The sequence below is a fragment of the Salvelinus alpinus genome, chromosome 5 (assembly GCF_045679555.1).
Source record: "Salvelinus alpinus chromosome 5, SLU_Salpinus.1, whole genome shotgun sequence".
Lineage (NCBI taxonomy): Eukaryota > Metazoa > Chordata > Actinopteri > Salmoniformes > Salmonidae > Salvelinus > Salvelinus alpinus.
In genome coordinates, this window is record NC_092090.1 from 67813523 (window position 1) to 67834443 (window position 20921).

The 20921-nt window shown below is 44.4% G+C and overlaps 1 protein-coding gene across 4 annotated transcripts; it reads right to left on the minus strand.

Annotated features, from left to right (window-relative positions):
• Positions 1-281: 281 nt before the first annotated feature.
• LOC139576579 (golgin subfamily A member 3-like) lies at positions 282-19684 on the minus strand. Of its 4 annotated transcripts, none has more exons than XM_071402826.1 (24): positions 19443-19684; positions 18288-18446; positions 17102-17395; positions 15761-15873; positions 14659-15416; positions 14261-14369; positions 13801-14107; positions 13429-13631; positions 13161-13298; positions 12810-12971; positions 12189-12557; positions 11996-12073; positions 11566-11829; positions 11312-11406; positions 9482-9698; positions 9159-9302; positions 8709-8906; positions 8435-8551; positions 8117-8256; positions 7747-7879; positions 7418-7540; positions 4692-4856; positions 2821-2978; positions 282-2622 (listed from the first exon to the last, which is right to left on the minus strand). In XM_071402826.1, the coding sequence occupies exons 2-24, from the start codon at positions 18430-18432 to the stop codon at positions 2430-2432; spliced, it is 4623 nt and encodes a 1540-aa protein (XP_071258927.1). In that variant the 5' UTR covers positions 18433-18446; positions 19443-19684; the 3' UTR covers positions 282-2429. The 4 variants fall into 4 exon arrangements, with proteins under 4 accessions (XP_071258927.1, XP_071258929.1, XP_071258928.1 ...); XM_071402828.1 differs by having other exon boundaries at positions 17228-17395; positions 18288-18612; XM_071402827.1 differs by having other exon boundaries at positions 2821-2975; positions 18288-18612.
• Positions 19685-20921: the final 1237 nt, after the last annotated feature.

Consider the following 20921-nt stretch of genomic DNA (forward strand, 5'->3'; position numbering starts at 1 on the left):
TAATTTAAACCTAGTACTTTGACTTTTACTTGAGTCATTTTCTATTAAAGTGTCTTTTACTCAAGTATTACAGTTGGGTACTTTTTCCACCACTGTAATCTATATCCTATTAACAAATTGAATATGTATCTCCAAATATAAAAGATAGCTATGGAAAAGCCAGTTTGGAAAAAATGATGAAGCATGGGATCAATTAATTAAAGGTAATCTAATCAATTATAAGTCCTACAGCCAACCCATCTATCAAATGGCAGTGTATGAAATAAGAAAATGGATGAGCATTGACGAATAGTTCAACTTTATGAGAAATACAATTATATTTTTAACATTTTATATATTGGAATTAATCTGTTTAGCAGTTCTATGCAAATATTTGCAGATTAAAAGATTGAACAGCAAGGTTTATTTAGAGAACTAGTATCCCAGCTCCATGTACCAACAGATGTTATGTATTCAAATATGCAGATAACAGTAAAAGGTAGCTTAGAATATAGTCAATGTTATCAGTTATCAATTACCAGTCAACTGAACATAGCTTTCCCTTCAACTATAGGTTGTCCCTTTGAAAATACCCATGTTATCACAGTGTGGTTAAAAATATTCTATTCACTTTGACTGGTATGATACAGGTTGTCTGGAATTGAGTATACCGGCATATAAAACATCAGTCACATCACAACTGCATGTGCTGTAGGTTATGGTGCCCATTGCTGTGTCTTCATTTGGACTTTTAACAATTGTTAGTTTGGGGGAAAAAAATGCTTTGATTTACAGGTTGCATATAACATTTTATCATTCTCAAATGTTTTTTTTTGCTCATCACACTATTACACAACGATCAAGTCATTAAATTATAGGAATACGTAGAGAAAAAAAGTATATTCTTATATTAATCTCTGCAAAGAACAATCAGTTTCCCTTGACAGAAAACCAACCTCAAAGGAATTAAACAAGCAATTAAGGGGTGGACTTTTTCAGTAAATATGAAACCATAGTAACAACAAAAATTAATACATCTCACTCAAAGAAGTAACATTTTGCGTAAAAGTTATCTTACACCTTCCCCTCAGTCAGTTACAGGAAGCCCTCATGAATTGTGCAACATCGGTTGAGACTACCCAAGTATTTAACCATAAACAATTCAGTTTGGATTTGCAAACACACACTTTCAATAGGAATAATGATACTTTCATTCATAACATTTAGTCCTTCAAAAAATATTCCTTATTAAGGCTTTGCAAAACACATTACTACAGTCGAAATCAGACAACAAACAACTTCATACACAGTTAAGAATGATTCCACACAGTTGCAGAGCCCACAGTGATATGTCCATAGAAAGCTTTATATATATAAAAAAAGAGAACACTGATTTTTCAACAAGAAGCAATTAAAAAACAAATAGATTGATGTTAATGACATTAAAATGTGAGGCGTACTAAAAGGAGAATGTTGGGGATTCATCAATCAGCCCAAAAGCCATAGGGGCATTTGACCAGATGACTCTCTACATCCCAAATCAACCCCTAGCCTACACCCTCTATACACTTGTGTAGACCTGAGAGGATTGAATGTGTGTAGTTACTGTTTCACAGTAACCATCCAGGCTGTATCACAAACAGGCCGCGATTGGAAGTCCCTTGGGCGCGCACAATTGGCTCAGCGTCGTCCGGGTTTGGACGGTGTAGGCCGTCATTGTAAATAAGAATTTGTTCTTAACTGACTTGCCTAGTTAAATAAATGTTCAATAATTTAAAAAATACATTCATCCAATCATTTCAGATCTTCAGGAGTGTCTAAGTGGGGAGATTAGGGATTGATTTGGAATTCATGTTTACGGACTGGCTCTCATTCACAGGCAGAGAAAAACAGTTCAGAGGGGTCTGTAGTATGTGTTACTAACAATATAGCTTATAACAACAATGGCAGACACTTTATGCAGGCTTTAAACTGTCTCACTTATCTAACTGGAGCATGAGAAAGTACCAGTATGCACAAACAAACCTCTACCATAATTAAACTGGGGTAAGGGTCAGTTGCCATGGCAAATTTTGATTGTTTGAGAGACAGAAGAGAATATGCCTTACATGGGGTCAATGACTTCAAATCAGAAGACCGGAGGAATCCCCTAACAGAGGAATTGTCAATATTATTTAAGATTCAATATTGTAATTCCTGAATTTTAAATAAATAAATATGACAGCCATAACAGAAGTATAGACAGGGAAAGTCCAAATAAAGAGTAAAGCTATGGTATAAGTACACATTACTTTACACAAGCATTGTCTGTGCTAATGGGATAATAATGCCAAATGTTGGCAGCAATTGATAGGAAATGGGGGGGGTAAAAAGGTAGGGAGGTAAAAAATAAGTGGCCTTGTGGATAAAACTCCACTCTGTCTGCCTGAGAAGGTGTTGCATTACAATGGCTATGTCTCCTCCTCCGCTCCTCCTCCTCTGTTACTGTCCACATGGTTTAGATGGGTGGATGTTGCGGAGTCATTGTCCAGCGGCACCCCCAGTCGAGCCAGTTCTTCCTCTGCGTTAGTCCATGACGTCATGGACTCGTGCACGGTGACTGTGTGCTCCTCCATCTGCTTCTGAAGGCTGTCCATCTCATGCCTGCAGGAAACACACAATCACTTTAGTGTACTGGCATCGAATTCCTATTACATCATTATAATACACCATCCACATGTGAGACAAATATGTTTTGAGAGTAAAGGATTTCATTCTGGTTATCGTGAGCTACAATAGCATATTTTCCCCACAGGTTTTCCACTCCCAGAATGTAAGGAAGACATGGTGGTATTTTCTTACTTGAGCTGGCGCAGACAGTTGTGCAGGTTATTGAGGGGCTCCTTGTTGATGGAGGCAGAGGGCTTGAGCAGTTCATCCAGCAGGGAGGCAGGCACAGGGCAGTCTGGGATCTTCACCGGGGTCACTGGGTTCGATGGGTTTGATGGCTCCATCCTCTGCTGTTCAATCAGGAAAGGAACACATCAGCACATAAAGGAAGCCTGCATTCTGTGTGATATATGTTCTCTAGTGTGTTTATTAGGAAATAACAACTTTTCATACCCCTTCATCAAACCAGAACAAAACATAGTGCATTCGGAAAGTATTCAGACGCCTTGACTTTTCACATATTTTGTTACGTTACAGCCTTATTCTAAAATGTATTAAATAGTTTACCCCCCTCATCTACACACAATTGCCCATAATGACTAAGCAAAAACAAGTTTAGACATTTTGCAAATGTATAAAAAAATATATATTAAAAAAATATCACATTTACATAAGTATTCAGACCCTTTACTTAGTACTTTGTTGAAGCACCTTTGGCAGCGATTACAGCCTCGAGTCTTCTTGGGCATGACACTACAAGCTTGGCACACCTGTATTTGGGGAGTGTTTCCCATTCTTCTCTGCAGATCCTCTCAAGCTCTGTCAGGTTGAATGCGGAGTGTCTCTGCACAGCTATTTTCAGGTCTCTCCAGAGATGTTCGATCAGGTTCAAGCCCGGGCTCTGGCTGGGCCACTCAAGGACATTCAGAGACATGTCCCGAAGCCACTCCTGCGTTGTCTTGGCTGTGTGCTTAGGGTCGTTGTCCTGTTGGAAGGTGAACCTTCGCCCCAGTCTGAGGTCCTGAGCACTCTGGATCAAGGATCTCTTTGTACTTTGCACTGTTCATCTTTCCCTCGATCCTGACTAGTCTCCCAGTCCCTCCCACTGAAAAACATTTCCCCACCCTGATGCTGCCACCACCATGCTTCACCGTAGGGATGGTGCCAGGTTTCCTCCAGATGCTTGGCATTCAGGCCAAAGATTTAAATCTGATTCATGGGGTGCTGCAGAGATGGTTGTCCGTCTGGAAGGTTCTCCCATCTCCACAGAGGAACTCTGGAGCTTTGTCAGAGGGACCATTGGGTTCTTGGTCACCTCCCTGACCAAGGCCCCTTCTTCCCCAATTGCTCAGTTTGGCCGGGCGGCCAGCTCTAGGAAGAGCCTTGGTGGTTCCAAACTTCTTCCATTTAAGAATGATGGAGGCCACTGTGTTCTTGGGGACCTTCAATGCTGCAGACATTTCTTGGTACCCTTCCCCAGATCTGTGCCTCGACACAATCCTGTCTCGGAGCTCTATGGACAATTACTTCAACCTCATGGCTTGGTTTTTGCTCTGACATGCACTGTCAACTGTGGGACCTTATAGACAGGTGTGTGCCTTTCCAAATTATGTCCAATCAATTGAATTTACCACAGATGGACTCCCAAGTTGTAGAAACATCTTAAGGATGATCAATGGAAACAGGATGCACCTGAGCTCAATTGAGTCTCATAGCAAAGGATCTGAATACTTACGTAAATAAGGAAAACATTATTATTATTTTTTTACATTGGCTAAAATTTCAAAAAACTTGTTTTCGTTTGTCAAGGGATCTGCATACTTCCGAATGCACTGTATACCATGTTACACTTGGATATCCACCGCCTTCTCAAAGCCATTGGATGAGCTGTATATTCTACCAAACACGCCAATATTGAAATACCATCCCTACTGATATAAACATGTAAATACAAAAGTGCACCTCAGTCTCAGCCAGGTAGGTCTCAATTTGACACAACACCAATATTAAAAAGCCATAACATCTGACAAAAAAAATGGCCTCTTCTTCCTCAGGTAGCGTACCTTCCGGAGGCGGTTCTGTTTGAGGTCCAGTTTGAGCTGCTGGTTCTGCAGCAGGACAGTCTTCATGCTGTTCCTCAGCTCCCCCACCTTGGCCTGCAGCATGAACTTATCTTTCCTGGTGCTGCTGAGCTCCTCCTGCACAGACTCCAGCTCCACCTTAATGCCCTAGAATGCAGAGCAAGGCAAAGTTAGCCACAAAATTGCAACACAATGGACAATGATAGAGTGATGCATCTGTGGTTTACAGTCTGGATGTTAGCAAAGTGTGCAGTGGAGCTAGCCAGCTACAATTGAAGTCGGAAGTTTACATACACCGTAGCCAAATACATTTAAACTCAGTTTTTTTTTTACAATTCCTGACATTTAATCCTAGTAAAAATTCCCTGTCTTAGGTCAGTTAGGATCACCACTTTATTTTAAGAATGTGAAATGTCAGAATAATAGTAGAGAGAATGATTTATTTCATCTTTTATTTCTTTCATCACATTCCCAGTGGGTCAGAAGTTTACATATATTCAATTAGTATTTGGTAGCATTGCCTTTAAATTGTTTAACTTGGGTCAAATGTTTCAGGTAGCCTTCCACAAGCTTCCAACAATAAGTTGGGTGAATTTTGGCCCATTCCTCCTGACAGAGCTGGTGTAACTGAGTCAGGTTTGTAGGCCTCCTTGCTCGCACACGCTTTTTCAGTTCTGCCCACACATTTTCTATGGGATTGAGGTCAGGGCTTTGTGATGGCCACTCCAATACCTTGACTTTGTTGTCCTTAAGCCATTCTGCCACAACGTTGGAAGTATGCGTGGGGTCATTGTCCATTTGGATGACCCATTTGCGACCAAGCTTTAACTTCCTGACTGATGTCTTGAGATGTTGCTTCAATATATCCACATAATTTCTTCCCCCATGATGCCATCTATTTTGTGAAGTGTACCAGTCCCTCATGAAGCAAAGCACCCCCTCAACATGATGCTGCCACCCCCGTGCTTCACGGTTGGGATGGTGTTCTTCGGCTTGCAAGCCTCCCCCTTTTTCCTCCAAACATAACGATGGTCATTATGGCCAAACAGTTCTATTTTTCTTTCATCAGACCAGAGGACATTTCTCCAAAAAGTATGATCTTTGTCCCCATGCTCAGTTGCAAACCGTAGTCTGGCTTTTTTATGGCGGTTTTAGAGCAGTGGCTTCTTCCTTGCTGAGCGGGCTTTCAGGTTATGTCGATATAGGACTCGTTTTACTGTGGATATAGATGTTTTGTACCTGTTTCCTCCAGCATCTTCACAAGGTCCTTTGCTGTTGTTCTGGGATTGATTTGCACTTTTCGCACCAAAGTACGTTCATCTCTAGGAGACAGAACGCGTCTCCTTCCTGAGCGGTATGACGGCTGCGTGGTCCCATGGTGTTTATACTTGCGTACTATTGTTTGTACAGATGAACGTGGTACCTTCAGGCGTTTGGAAATTGCTCCCAAGGATGAACCAGACTTGTGGAGGTCTACAATACTTTTTCTGAGGTCTTGGCTGATTTCTTTTGATTTTTCCATGATGTCAAGCAAAGAGGCACTGAGTTTGAAGGTAGGCCTTGAAATACATCCACTGGTACACCTCCAATTGACTCAAATAATGTCAATTAGAATATCAGAAGCTTCTAAAGCCATGACATAATTTTCTGGAATGTTCCAAGCTGTTTAAAGGCACAGTCAACTTGGTGTATGTTAACTTCTTACCCATTGGAATTGTAATACAGTATAAGTGAAATAGTTTGTCTGTAAACAATTGTTGGAAAAATTACTTGCGTCATGCACAAAGTAGATGTCCTAACCGACTTGCCAAAACTATAGTTTGTTAACAAGAAATTTGTGGAGTGGTTGAAAAACGAGTTTTAATGACTCCAACCTAAGTGTATGTAAACTTCCGACTTCAACTGTATGTCCTCACTACCCTGTTGGGTGTGCGTGCATGTTCCCATCTAGCCGGCTACCTCCTGGTTACTCAACCCTGCACCTTAGAGGCTGCTGACCTATGTACATAGACATGGAATCACTGGTCACTTTAAATGGAACACTAGTCACTTTAATAATGTTTACATACTGCTTTACACCTTTCATATGTATATACTGTATTTTAGTCAATGCCACAGACATTGCTCATCCTAATATTGATATATTTTTAAAAAATCTCCCCAATTTCATGATATCCAATTGGTAGTTTGTCTCATCCCATCGCTGCAACTCCTGTACGGACTCAGGAGAGGCGAAGGTCGAGAGCCATACGTCCTCCGAAACACAACCCAGCCGCACCAATGTTTTGGAGGAAACACTGTACAGCTGGTGTCAGCGTGCATGCGCCCGGCCGCCACAAGGAGTCGCGAGGACGCGATGGGACAAAGACATCCCAGCCGGCCAAACCCTCCCCTAACCCGGACGACGCTGGGCCAATTGTGCGCCACCTCATAGGTCTCCCGGTCGCAGCCGCCTGCGACACAGCCCGGGATCGAACCCGGATCTGTAGTGACGCCTCTAGCACTGCGACGCAGTGCCTTAGACCACTGCGCCACTCGGGAACTTAATTCCATTCTTTTACTTTTAGATTTGTGTGTATTGTTGTGAATTGTTAGATACTACTGCACTGTTGGAGCTAGGAACACAAGCATTTCGCTACACCTGCAATAACATCTGCTAAATATGTGTATGAGACCAATACAATCTGATTTGATCTGTGTGTGTGTACCTGTAGAGCTGTCTGCAGGCTGTCCAGCTCCCTCTGGCTGCACTGCTCCACCATCTCCAGCTGCTGTCTCTGGGCCTCGATTTCCCTCTGCCTCTGCTCCACCTCCCACTTCAAATCCTCCACCTAGGGGAGAGAACACAGCCAAGAGTCATTGACCGATGTCACTTTCAACAAACTACTACCCCATTCAGTCCTGGGTTGTGTTCAGTAGGGCACACTGTAGCCAAACAAAAGTGTGTTCTCATTGGAAAAGTTCTGAATTTTTTCTCCCTACTGAACACGACCATGGTTGTGCCTATTGTATAGCGTGGTGTGGCATAGCTAGTTACCTCCTGGTTGGTTAGAGGCTGCTTGCTGAACTGCTCATCCAGCTGTTTCTGGAGGATCTGGAGCTGGGAGTGGGCCTCTGACAGCTCCTCCTGGAACCTGGAGACCTCCTGAGAGTGTTTTTCATCCTGAGCCCTATGGAGGGGAAGGAAATTATATTAGGGTAAGACAATGTTAAAATAAAGGGGACACATTAGATCAAAAGAAAATTATTATGTTGAGTTAGATGGGGTTATTCCCTAAAATACAAGGACAGAGCATTCCTTAACGATTCCATCGACTCATAGGGTAATCAAAATCTTCTCTATCTGTTAAACACAGCATCATTGCAGGTCTTATTAACTAAACTATAAAGTGCACATTTAGACTCACTGTAGTTTGTGTGCCTCGCTGTGCAGGGCTTTGACCAGCTCCTCTTTGGCCTGCAGGTCCTTCTTGATCTCACACAGCTCCAGCATGGCTGCCCGGTAGTGCCGCCTGTTGTGGGCAGCCTCCGCCTTCGCTGCTGCCACCTAGTGCACAACACACATTTACAGTCTGTCTCCAGTCCATTACAGTATGTTACAATGTGTTAATGACAACACAAGACTATGTTGTGGCTGGGCCAGTTTGTCTCCTTCATGGAGGGTTGTATGTGTATGTAATGTGTTAATGACAACAGATTATGACTGTTGGGTTGGGAGTCTTTACCTGCTCTTTCAGGTCCTTGACTTTGGTCTTTTCCTTCTCCAAGGCGACCTGTAGTGTCTGGACCAGCTGGTTCATCTGCTGGTCTTCCTCCTCTTTGCGTTTTAGTACGGCTTGCACCTGTGGATAAGGGCAAGGAGGAGAATAGAATAAAACAATATTTTCTGTTAGCTTTTTAATGAAAAAGGGCAACCATCAATGGTGTTATCGTATGGGTTTAGTCATTTAATTGATCAGTGATAGTAGTAACTGAGAATGTAACATTGAAGCCTTTTACCTGGAGGTTGAGCTGGACCAGGTCTGCCTCTCTCTTGGCTAGGGCGGTCTCCAGAATATTGGAATGTTCCCGCAGTGCATTGTGGGACTGCCCTAGTCCTGTCAACTTCCCTTTCTCATGTTCCAGCTCCAGGGATAGCTTCTTGTTGGCGTCTTCCAGCCTCCTAATCCGCCTTTTGAAGCATCGTGCCTCCTGCAGCTGTGGATGACAAAGATATACGATTTTACAATCAAACCTTTGAGAAGCACTTATACCATTGGCTGCGAGTAATTTTCAAAGGGGTTGGGATAGCATAGCAAAACACACATTTCCACTGGACATTCATTGACAAAAAGTAATCGCTACAAGAAAATATTTTACGACTTTTAAATTTCCTGCGTTGCAGGAACGTTCTCCAGCAAAATGGTGATCAAATTAAGATCCTACATTGTAGGTAAGACAACCTCTCACCTCATCCTCAAGCTCCATTACTTTCTCCTGGTACTCCTCCAGCTCAGTGCTGGTGAGGGAAATTACCTCCTGAAGCTCTTTCTCCAGCATGGCCTTGCTGTGGCTCATAGCCTGGAGCTCACTCTGCAGAACCTCAATTTTATCCTGGAACAAGTATAGGTTTAGGCTATAGAAATATCACCACAGCTAAAGATGTGCTGAAATCTTATATTATGAGTATTGCCACATGATGTGATCAGAAACAAACTCTGGACCCTAGTTCCTAGTTAAGTCATTTGATCAGGAAAAACACTGGGCCCTTATCAGGGTAGTACTATATGTACCTGCAGGGCCTGGTTGTTGCCTCCATCTGAGACCTGGGCCTTGACTTTGACCAGCTCTGCCTCTGTGGTCTCCTTGTCTGCCAGGGCTTCCTGGAGCCTGCGACTCAGGATGCCTACTGCGTTCTCATAGGCCTTGTGCTTGGCCTTCATCTCCTTCTGTGCGCTGGTCAAATCGGTCCCCAGCCGCTTCATTCTCACCTTCTGCTCTGAGATGGCCCTGAGAGAGGAAAACAAGACAATTAGACACATCAACAGTAGTGCACATCTAAGCAATCTGACTAAAAGAGATTGAGAGAGATAGTTATTCCCGTTCATATAAACTCAGCAAAAAAAGAAACGTCCCTTTTTCAGGACCCTGTCTTCCAAAGATAATTCGTAAAAATCACAGATCTTCATTGTAAAGAGTTTAAACACTGTTTCCCATGCTTGTTCAGTGAACCATAAACAATTAATGAACATGCACCTGTGGAACGGTCGTTAAGACACTAACAGCTTACAGACGGTAGGCAATTAAGGTCACAGTTCTGAAAACTTGGGACACTAAAGAGGCCTTTCTACTGACTCTGAAAAACACCAAAAGAAAGATGCCCAGGGTCCCTGCTCATCTGCGTGAACGTGGCTTAGGCATGCTGCAAGGAAGCATGAGGACAGATGTGGCCAGGGCAATAAATTGCAATGTCCGTACTGTGAGACTCCTAAGACAGTGCTACAGGGAGACAGGACGGACATCTGATCGTCCTCGCAGTGGCAGACCATGTGTAACAACACCTGCACAGGATCGGTACATCCGAACATCACACCTGCGGGACAGGTACAGGATGGCAACAACATCCTGTGCTCAGACTGTCCGCAATAGGCTGAGAGAGGCTGGACTGAGAGCTTGTAGGCCTATTGTAAGGCAGGTCCTCACCAGACATCACCGGCAACAACGCCTCCTATGGGCACAAACCCACCGTCGCTGGACCAGACAGTACTGGCAAAAAGTGCTCTTCCCTGACGAGTCGCGGTTTTGTCTCATCAGTGGTAATGGTCGGATTCGGGTTTATCATCGAAGGAATGAGCGTTACACTGAGGCCTGTACTCTGGAGCGGAATCGATTTGGAGGTGGAGGGTCCGTCATGGTCTGGGGCGGTGTGTCACAGCATCATCGGACTGAGCTTGTCGTCATTGCAGGAAATCTCAATGCTGTGTGACATCCTCCTCCCTCATGTGGTACCCTTCCTACAGGCTCATCCTGACATGACCCTCCAGCATGACAATGCCACCAGCCATACTGCTTGTTCTGTGCGTGATTGTGTTCTGCCATGGCCAGCGAAGAGCCCGGATCTCAATCCCATTGAGCACGTCTGGGACCTGTTGGGTTGGAGGGTGAGGGCCATTCCCCCCAGAAATGTCCGGGAACTTGCAGGTGCCTTGGTGGAAGAGTGGGGTAACATCTCACAGCAAGAACAGGCAAATATGGTGCAGTCCATGAGGAGGAGATGCACTGCAGTACTTAGTATCTGGTGTGGCCACCAGCTGCATTGACTGTTACTTTTGATTTTGACCACTCATTTGTTCAGGGACACATTATTCAATTTCTGTTAGTACATGTCTGTGGAACTTGTTCAGTTTATGTCTCAGTTGTTGAATCTTGTTATGTTCATACCAATATTTACACATGTTAAGTTTGCTGAAAATAAACGCAATTGACAGTGAAAGGACGTTTCTTTTTTAGCCGAGTTTACTTATACCATTTATAGAGATTCATAATGAATCTTGTTGGGCCATTACTATGGTAACCAGGCTAGTTCCAGAAGTCAGTCTGCCTTTAGAAATGTTGTGACTCACTTCTTGGCTTCCGACTGCATCTGCTCCACCTGTTTCTTCAGGCCCTCATTCTCCTCCGTCACTGCTGCTAGCTGACTCTGGTCAAACTGCAGGGACTGTGGAGGGACATCAAACGCACACTGATTATTATCAAATGCCTATCAAAGATAGCCGGATAAGGCAATGGGATATGTAATGCAAGTACTGTCATGGAAGAAAAAAACCTTTAGGAAATCCTAGAAAAAAACTAAAACTTCTAGGGAGGCATTCTGTACCTGGATCTGTGTCTCCAGCTGATCCCTCTCGGTCTGCACGGACTGCAAGTGGTTCTCCAGGCTGTTCATCTGCTGCGAGACCCGGACCACCTCCTTCTGCAGCCGGCTCTGCTCCAGCTCAGCCTTCTGCTTCTGCCCCTGGGCCTCCAGCAGCTCCTGCTTCAGCCCCTTCACCTCCGACACCAGACGCTTCTTAGTCGACTTCAGCTCGCTGATCAGCTGCTCCTTGGAGCCGGCGTCCCGCCGATAGGCCTCCACCATCACCTGATGGGTGGGGAACAGGAAGTGGTGTGAAGAGATTAATCCTGTGTGTGAATGTGTGTGTGTGTGTGTGTGTGTGTGTGTGTGTGTGTGTGTGTGTGTGTGTGTGTGTGTGTGTGTGTGTGTGTGTGTGTGTAAACAATCCTCCCAAAGCCAAACAAACAAGCACCTTTTGCTGCATGAACTGCTCTTTCAATTTCTGAGCTTGTTTCTTCAGGGTGCCGTTTTCCTGCTGCAGAGTTTCAATCTAAAAAGAAAAAGGAGCAGGTGTTAACATTCTAAGCTCAAACATGGTTGCTCAACAGCCATAGTAGGGTTGTGTATGATGGGACCCATTGGCTCGACGGCGGTTTGTTTCTCACCTGTGAGGCTTTGACCTGGACCTCCTGCCTGAGCTGATCCAGGAGGTACGAGGACACCAGCACCTCCTCCCCCAGCCTCTCGGCCCCCTCGTCCAGCTGACTTTTGTCAGCCCTGGCAGCCTGGAGGGCCACCTCCAGCACAATCTTCTGATTCTGTAGATACTGGATGTTCTCGTCTTTGGTGTTGGTCTCTGTCTGCAGCTCTGCCAGAGTGGCCTCTAGCTCTAAGTAGCGGGCCTCTAGCTGGTTGATGGACTGCTCTTTGGTGTGAAGGCTCTCCTGAGTGGCTGTCAGCTGTCTCATCAGCTCTAGGTGGTCTTTCTGGAGGGCCTCCAGCTGCAGGTCCTTCTGCGATAGGGTCAACTTCATCTGTGGGGGACGCAGAGAGGGGTTACATTAGGCAACTGTTGCTGCAAAATAGCAAACCAGTGAGCGGACATTCAGTTTTCCTCAAAGTATTGGACCTTGTTTTTGTCTAGCTCCTGATATTATTTTGGATGTGCGTAAAAGCCCCACCTTTCATTGATATTAGACCACTGCCCCAGACTATCAAATACCATTCATTTGAACAATACAAAGGTTGTCATAAGTGTTTTCAAAAACCCACAATTAGTTCTTTACCTGCTCTAGTTCCCTCTCCAGAGAGCTGGCTGTGTTGGCCAGTTTGTGTAAGTGCTCTCGCTCCTCCTCAAACTCGTCTAGCTTGTGCTGGAGGTCGTCCTCCACCATGTTCTTGGCATCCTGGATCTGCTGGTAGGCAGCCTCCTGGGTCATCATGTCAGTCTATGGCCAAAGGAAGGACAGAGGTCAGATCACACACTGCTTAATAACCTCAAATCTAACTTCTCATATTTTCTTTTACCAGTAAATCTTATATTATTTTTCAGTAAAATGTTTAATAATCACATAACACAATATAACTAACACCAATCACATAACATGTCATATTTCCTCATTTCCAAGGAGACAGACCTCAATACTCTGCAGCTGTACGGCGATGCGCTCCTTCTCTTTGATGGAGCGATGCTGGGTTTCTGTCAGCTGGTGGGACAGAGTCACATTCTCCAGCTTTAGGTGCTCCATGACACCAATCTGGGTCATCTGCCCAGCCTGGGGGAAAAAAACATGTCAACTCAGTCAAACAGCATATCAACTCCGTACCACATCAATTTCATAACACGTCAACTCTGCAACACATCAATTCAGTAGAAGGAGGAGCCCTTGCCACAGATAGACTTACCTGCATGTTGGCCACTTCACCCTGGAGCCGGACCCTAGCCTCCTGTGCCAGCGCTAGCTGCTGCTGGTACCATTGGCGGACCTGCTGCAGTGAGTCAATCTCGGCCTGGGAGGTCTTCAGCCGGCTCTGCAAGGTGCTGCGCTCTAGTTGGACCTGCTGGAGCTGAGTATGGAGTCCACCCATCTGCTGACGCAACTCTTGGACTGCAGAAGGACAACACCAAAACAAATCATTCACAAAGCGGTTTGTACTTAGCACGATAATAAGTGACGCATCGAATTTCATTAGTATTATTGTGTGGAGCATGTTGTGAGGAGATGATCGTTTTAAAAGCATGATGCCAAAACTGGGCTCTCCATCCATCCAATTTACCAGCGTTGTCCCTGGAGGTCACGTTCTGCTGCATCTCCTCCACTTTCCCCATGAGCCTCTGGTACTGCTCCTCGGCTACCTGCAGGTCCTTGCACAGTGAGGAAAGGCCGGCGTTCTTGCGCTCTAGGTTGCCCTGCAGCTCCAACATGGCCCTCTCCAGCTGGGAGCAGCTCTGGCGCAGGGTGGAGACCTCCTTGTTGAGGGAGCTCTGTTTCTCCTGGCTGGCCTGGGCCTGCTCCACCTGGTCCCGCAGCTGGGCGTTGACTGTAGCCAGCTGGGCCTGGAGCTCAGTCTTCTCTTTCAGAGCCTGGGGAGGAGAGGGAGGAATTGTAGGGTGCTAGCCTAGCTATTCTAGTGACGGTAAGTCTGAACATGTAAGGTGTAAATTACCTTAGTTGATCCTATGTTTAAAGTGTTAGCCATTGAAGACAGTGAAGTCCTTACTACATTTTAGTTATACCTGGTTGGCCTCAGAAGACAGAGACTCTAGCTGACCCTCCAGTCTCATCTTCTCCTTCAGAACCTGGAGCATTTCATCATGTCCCATGACAGAGCTCTCTAATGACACACTGCAGGAAACAAGCAATTAAACAATATAAGCATAAATCTTGCAAGTGCAATTGACTGGGGCATTCTAGAACAATCCATGGTAAATTATGATTGGAAAAGTAAGCAAACATAAACCAGTGTACATGCGGATTCGATGTATAACAGCAATGATCTAAAGTAGACTAGTGTTCCTGCTTATTTCCTGTCTGCAACCGCAATGTGCTGATGTTATTCACTAGTACTACACCAGTCAGTTTGTGTTGCTATGTGTCATTACAGAAGTGCTGTGCTGATGATGGTGTGGCCTACCTGCTGGAGAAGCTGTCCCTGCGGCTGCGTGGTTCTCCGGTGCCCTCTCTGTCCTGCTCCAACTCCAGCAGGTGCTGCTCATCACTGGCAGCCTGCAGAACCTCTTGCAGTGAGGGGAAGTTTCCCATAGCCTCTGGGGCAATCTCCCTACCCTCCACTGTGTAGTTCCCGCCCCTCTGCCTGCCCACTGCTGCGGCCAGCATGCCGTAGGTCCCAGTGCCCCTGGTGGAGGTGGACACGCTGCTGTAGGTCGAGCTGTCGCTGTCGTTCCCATCCCCACCGGGCCTCGACCCCATCCCTGACTCGCTGCCGGCGTCTACCTCCGAGATGTCCTGGAAAGACATTGACGACCCCAGCGGGGCCTCCGAAGAGGTCGTCTCCATGGAGCTGACCTCTGACCTCATGCTGCCCTCTGACAGGGTGGACACAGAGCTCAAGTTGGACCCCAAGGAGCCCATGGAGGAGTCTGCAGAAGTTCTGACCCCACCTCCACCACTACTGCCCCCTGCTGGCTCGGGAGTCTTGTAGTCGGCCAGGGAGTGGATCTTGCTGGGGCGGGCTGACCGTGACTTCCTCTCCTTGGCTGGGGGGATGCCCAGGCTGCCCAGCTTTGGGCCTCGGGGGACGCTGGTCCGCAGGAAGGAGTACTCTGTGGTCATGGAGGTGGTGTTGGCCCGGGGGAGAGCCTCTGGATGCATCATGAGGTCTGGGTCCAGAGTGCTGAATCCAGTGCGGCTCTTTAAGGTAGAGCGGTGGGACTGGATGAGGAGAGAGGGTAGCATGAGCAGAGGATGTAGTCTACTTCAGACCAGTGTTTCCCCTAGCTTGTTTTCCCCTAGCTTGTTTTCTTGTATGGGCACAAAGAAGAAACATTCAGGGCTGCAAACATCAGACCCTTCAACTGAAACTAACAGAAGATAATTTTTATACTATACTGTAGGTAGTGGATAGCAACAAAACTAGGCAAGAAGGCCTGCCATGCCAAAATAATGCTAGGGGAAACACTTCTGCTTCAATTCTACTCTGTAAAGCTTGCAACTGACAGCTTTATCCAGATTAATGTCTGACTGGTGACTGACGCGGTTCACACACACACACTCACCGTCTCCTTGTGCCTCTGCACCCTGTACTGTTTGAGCTGCTCCTCCAGGCGTCGCCGAGCATCATGGCGAATCTTCTCCTCATTCTCCATCTCCAATGATTGCTCTTTGACAGCTACAGGAAGAGCAAGTTTAACACAAGAAATAGAAGGGCCTAACTGCACCACCATACAACACAGAATATGCTAACAATAACTAGGACATTGTCATACAAGCATACAATACATTTTAGAAGGAAACCACAACTATGTGTGCTACAACTACTTTGTCGCTCAGTTTAGAGCCCTTTTTATGTAAGAAATGAGAGTGCTTGTATGACATTGTTTTCCATCCACCATGGTTAGTTACCACCAAGTGAAACTGCATGTAACCTAGTACTTACAAAGCCAAATGAGTAAGACTCAAATCAATCCCATATATTAGCCAGTCGCTTAGTTATTACATTAATGTTAGTAAAATGTGACACACAAAATAGTTTAGTATCCAAACGTATTTAGTTTTTTAGCTTTTTTGGTTAGTTAGTTTGCAGACAGTTGGTGATATGCCTGATTGATGATGTTCTGACTGCAATTGGCCAGGTGTGCTGAAGACCAACCAACAGGTGTCAAATCAGTGCAACTTAGAAGTTAGCATGAGGACTTCCGGATTGCAGCATCACTTAGAGCAGAGTGCACCATGAACGGAACAAAACCAAGAATGTGACACTCTAAATGAGTTTATGTATGTGACACTGTAAACATTATATGTGGGAGTGGTTAGCCTGGTGGCTCACAGTAAAAAAAAAGGTCTTCAGGCAAAATGAGACATATTCTGTAATATAACCAATAAACTTAAAATACTTTGCATATCATGGTACCTGTAAGCCTAGGCCATCATCCAAAACAACATTCACCACAGACCACAAGTAAAGGATTAGTTCAAATACAGCCACTACCAAGAGAAGCACCAAGACCCAAATCAAGCAATTAAATGACCACTGGCATTTACATTTAAGTCATTTAGCAGACGCTCTTATCCAGAGCGACTTACAAATTGGAAAGTTCATACATATTCATCCTGGTCCCCCCGTGGGGAATGAATCCACAACCCTGGCGTTGCAAGCGCCATGCTCTACCAACTGAGCCACACGGGACCACTGGCATTGCACAAAGTAAGCAGGCTCAAACCACCAAACAGATACTCTCTCGATCTAGCTATTTTATGGGAGTGTAGTAAGCACAGGCAAGGGAATTAAATTAGGGTATGGAGGTAGGCCTAAGTCAACAGGTCAACCTCTGAAGCAACATCCCAGAGCAAAAGGGGGGGGGGGCACTCAATGCAAGAACAGGTTACAGTATGCTTACACAATTCAGTCTCCTGCATAGGCATACTCAGTCTGAGCGACTGCAATGCGTCGCCCTTGTGAACAGGGCCCTCAGCACTAGTTCCCTCAGACTTCTCTAGCATGGGTGGTGGGAAAGCGGCCACACCTTGGGATGGCTCTTTGGACTGGGGGCTGACGGTGGGGCTGGTGCCTTGAGCAGCAGGGGGCGACGGAGGCAGGAGGGGGCCATTTGGACGGCCGTCCCCTTCAGCGCCTGGCTCCGGGCCCTGTGCCACTTGTTCTCCATTAGGCACCACGTCTGCTTTGAAAGATCCTGCAACAAGGGAGTGGGGTGAGTTGGGGGTTGACAGTGGAGTGTGTCACTATAGTAGGTAATTTACGGCATCCATCCATCCAGTTTGTATTTCACCACACAATGAGAGAGGATTGTGACATACTTGAAATTTAAAAAACTTGGACTTGGAGGCAAGGCTCCTTTGCATGACAAAGTCTATTGTGGCTTTCACAGGAAACCGGTCAAACAAGCTTTGTTGTCAAGCCAGACTAGCGCTTTAGGAACTGAAAGTGGCAGTTTGATATTATTCATTTTACATGTGTCAAGATAGCCAAACAATTTGTATTGAAGGTGAGATGTGTAGGAATAACGACAGCATGCAAATAAGCCTTAGTGCAGTTGAGGTGACTGCGAAGTGACAGTGGATTGTAGATGAGTTATGAGGCTCAGATCTCTGTCCAGACAGTACTGCAATTCCCCATGCAAGTACAAAAAGAGATGTAGCAGGGAGGGGCAGATGGCCTGAGGCGGCAAAGCGATGGGAGGTCGCACACAAGCATGTCATGCATAGTTGGGAAAGAATACTGGTAGAAGACATAGGAATTGCCTCCATATAAGGAGCTCCTTATATGTTACAGCAGATTCCCTTCAACAACAACAATGTTTTCAGAATTATGTCCTGTGAAAATAATACAAGCATTCAGTTATGCTTTCCTATTAACTTTTGAAATGAATTGTTCTCCTACAATTAACTGGTTGAGGAAGAACACACTCCATTGTTTGATGAGAGTGGATGGAATCATTAAATCAGTTAGAATTAGGTCAGAGTCAGGTTGCCTAGAATGCCTATATATATAAAAAAAAATAAAGCTAATAAAATCCTATCATTTGAGGGGCAGGCTAGGGTATTAACGAATTAACTTACACTTACCATTAACAACATCCCTCGATGTTGTCGGCTTCTCCTGCCCTCCTTTCTTCAGTAGCTGAGCATCATTCCCCACAGGATCAGCACCATCCTCTTTGGACTGCGGTATCAGGTCTAGTTGATGGTTTTCTCCATTGGTTGTCTCCATCTCAGCAACGGCTGCTTTGTGGTTTACAATTTACATACAGAATCAAATGATGTTACACTGGAGCCCATGGAAGAGAGACGCTATAATCCTTTCAAAACATTTTCTTCCCGTTTGTTCAGTTGAAAAGGTTGAATACAATTCATGCGTCCAAGGAAGCACAACCCAAAACAATGGTCTCCCCTGAAAATGAAAGGTTTAGTTAGTTAATATTTAAGTAGTATGAGCATCATAACGTATTTAGTCTGATCAAAGAAAGAGTAATCTAAATGCAAATTAGCCGTCATCTGAAAGGATTTGCCACGCTGATGGCGTAGTGTGGATGTAGCGAAAATAAAAAAGTGGGCGTGGTCTGCAATAATAACATTGCAAATGTATTGATATAGTACATTATTTACAATAGATTTGGTCAAATGTTCTGACCAACTGGGAGATTGTGGTTGGGAGGAACAACTCCACTAACTGCAATAGCTAAAGCTGTCTAGCTAACTAACGTTAAGTGGATTGAGTTACTAAATATAGCTAACGTTAGGCCTTTGAATATTGTAAGTAACAAATGTGTCTGTTATGAAGATGGCTGGGCTTTACAAACGACATGCATTTCACTACACCCGCAATAATATCTGCTAAACGTGTATGCGACCAATACATTTGATTGGAATCAGTAACAAGCAAGGTAGCTAAGTTAGTTGTCTTTACTAACCTGTCAAGCAAAGACAGCCTACGCTTGCAAGTTAGCTAGTTAGTTAACACATCAGTACCATAACGTTACTTTAGTTATACAAATATTTGCATTAACTGTGTGTTGTCATCCTGCGAGGTTTATGGGGCTAGAATTATTCTAGTATGTCCCGATTTTCACACCGGTACAAGTTGTGTAATTTATATATCAACGCACAACGTGAAATTGTGAAAATGTTTAATAAATAACCATAATATATATATATATATATATATACATAAAAATTGACATGACAATGGTTGAAATGCACGGAAAATGTTTACAAGCCAACCTTTTTCAGACGACTTTTCGTTCTGCTTCTACGTGGCTAAATGGATGCCATTTAGGATACTTGACATCAGGATACATAACATCGTTTTGTGACTTGATGTCTAGTAAACACTAATTAAATAATTCTCTCTTTGAGAATTATATATTAATTATTGTTATTTTTCTCTACCTAATAATGTATACATTATAAGCCTATGCTTGGAAATGAGCTAGATGTAAAGATAAAAATGCCAGACCAGTTGCTGGCCGAACAGTAATAATGAACGGACACCAATGACGTTTTGTCTCGCGCGGGGCGTTGTGGGTGTAAGACCCCGCCCCTTTGTAATGAATAGAAAAAACATTTACTCCCTCTGGCGGTCGTGGAGTAAAACTGCGCCCTTTTTATCAGACATTTTTTCTAGTTTTGTCAAAACTGTAACAAAATGTTGTTGGGAAAAACGTTTATTTAATTCTGTATCCCCATAATATATAAAGGTTACAGTGTGTATTACCATGCGGATGTTTTACTGTCATTATGATGTCTCTCTATGCAAAATAGGGTGTGATTAGATAATGCCTTGTCATTAAAGATGAGGATTGTTTCTAACTACTCAGCACTCAACTGAAGACAAATTACACTGATCAAAGTTCTAATCAGTTGCTTATACCATGTGGCAAGAAAAGATCAGTAGATTTAAGGTGTCATGAATATCAATGATTACACAGCTAGTGACAAATACACATATGCATTGCCTATTATTATATCCATTTGCAAAAATATCTCTCCAATGACATGAATAGAAGTCTATTTTAGTGTAGTTAGGAATACAGTCTACAACACCTTTTCAGCGTTGAATAGGTACTGATTACTGAATTTGATTACTGACTGTCTAATGATCTCAGATAGGAGATAAATGTGGCAATTGAGAAGGAACAGTCAGAGAGGAGCTTGAACCAGCAACCCTTCAGTGTAGTACAAGCACATTTTCACCTGTGCCATAAAGGTCCAGACCTCTTGGCAGAGGTAGCAATACTCTGAATAGGGAGGCTGCATAAGGATTCCTCTGGCCTGCACATGTAGTCAACAAGAAATGTGCCGAATCTTGTTTCACCACAAGACTGTCCCATATACTCGCTGACATGCTTATGAGTGAGCATGCTCATGGAACAGTGGTGTCCCGTCATTCAGGGAAAGCCCCACCGGTTTAGCTAAAGAAAAAATATATATATTTTTTGTTGATGCCTGTTTTGCATGTTATTTTTGCATTAATACATGTGTCACATATCAGTTCGCAAACAATGAACATTTAAAAAAAATAATCATTAAGTTAATAAAGCCGCATACAAACATGGTCTGGCATGCATCTACATGTTGTTGTTGAGTTTTTCCCCACCAAGATTGACATGCTAAAATCGCCACTGTCAAGGAATGATGAATTAACATTGACAGGGCAGACAACAGATGCTATTTTCTCCTAATTTGCCCTTAACGCTGTTA

Excerpts from the sequence above, each read along its gene's own strand:
- LOC139576579 (XM_071402826.1), bottom strand. The coding sequence starts at position 18,432 with ATGGAGACAACCAATGGAGAAAACCATCAACTAGACCTGATACCGCAG. Across the intron at positions 13,299-13,428 it reads GTGAAGTGGCCAACATGCAG|GCTGGGCAGATGACCCAGAT; the intron begins GTAAGTCTATCT and ends TTTTTCCCCCAG. Across the intron at positions 12,558-12,809 it reads TGGAGAGGGAACTAGAGCAG|ATGAAGTTGACCCTATCGCA; the intron begins GTAAAGAACTAA and ends CGTCCCCCACAG.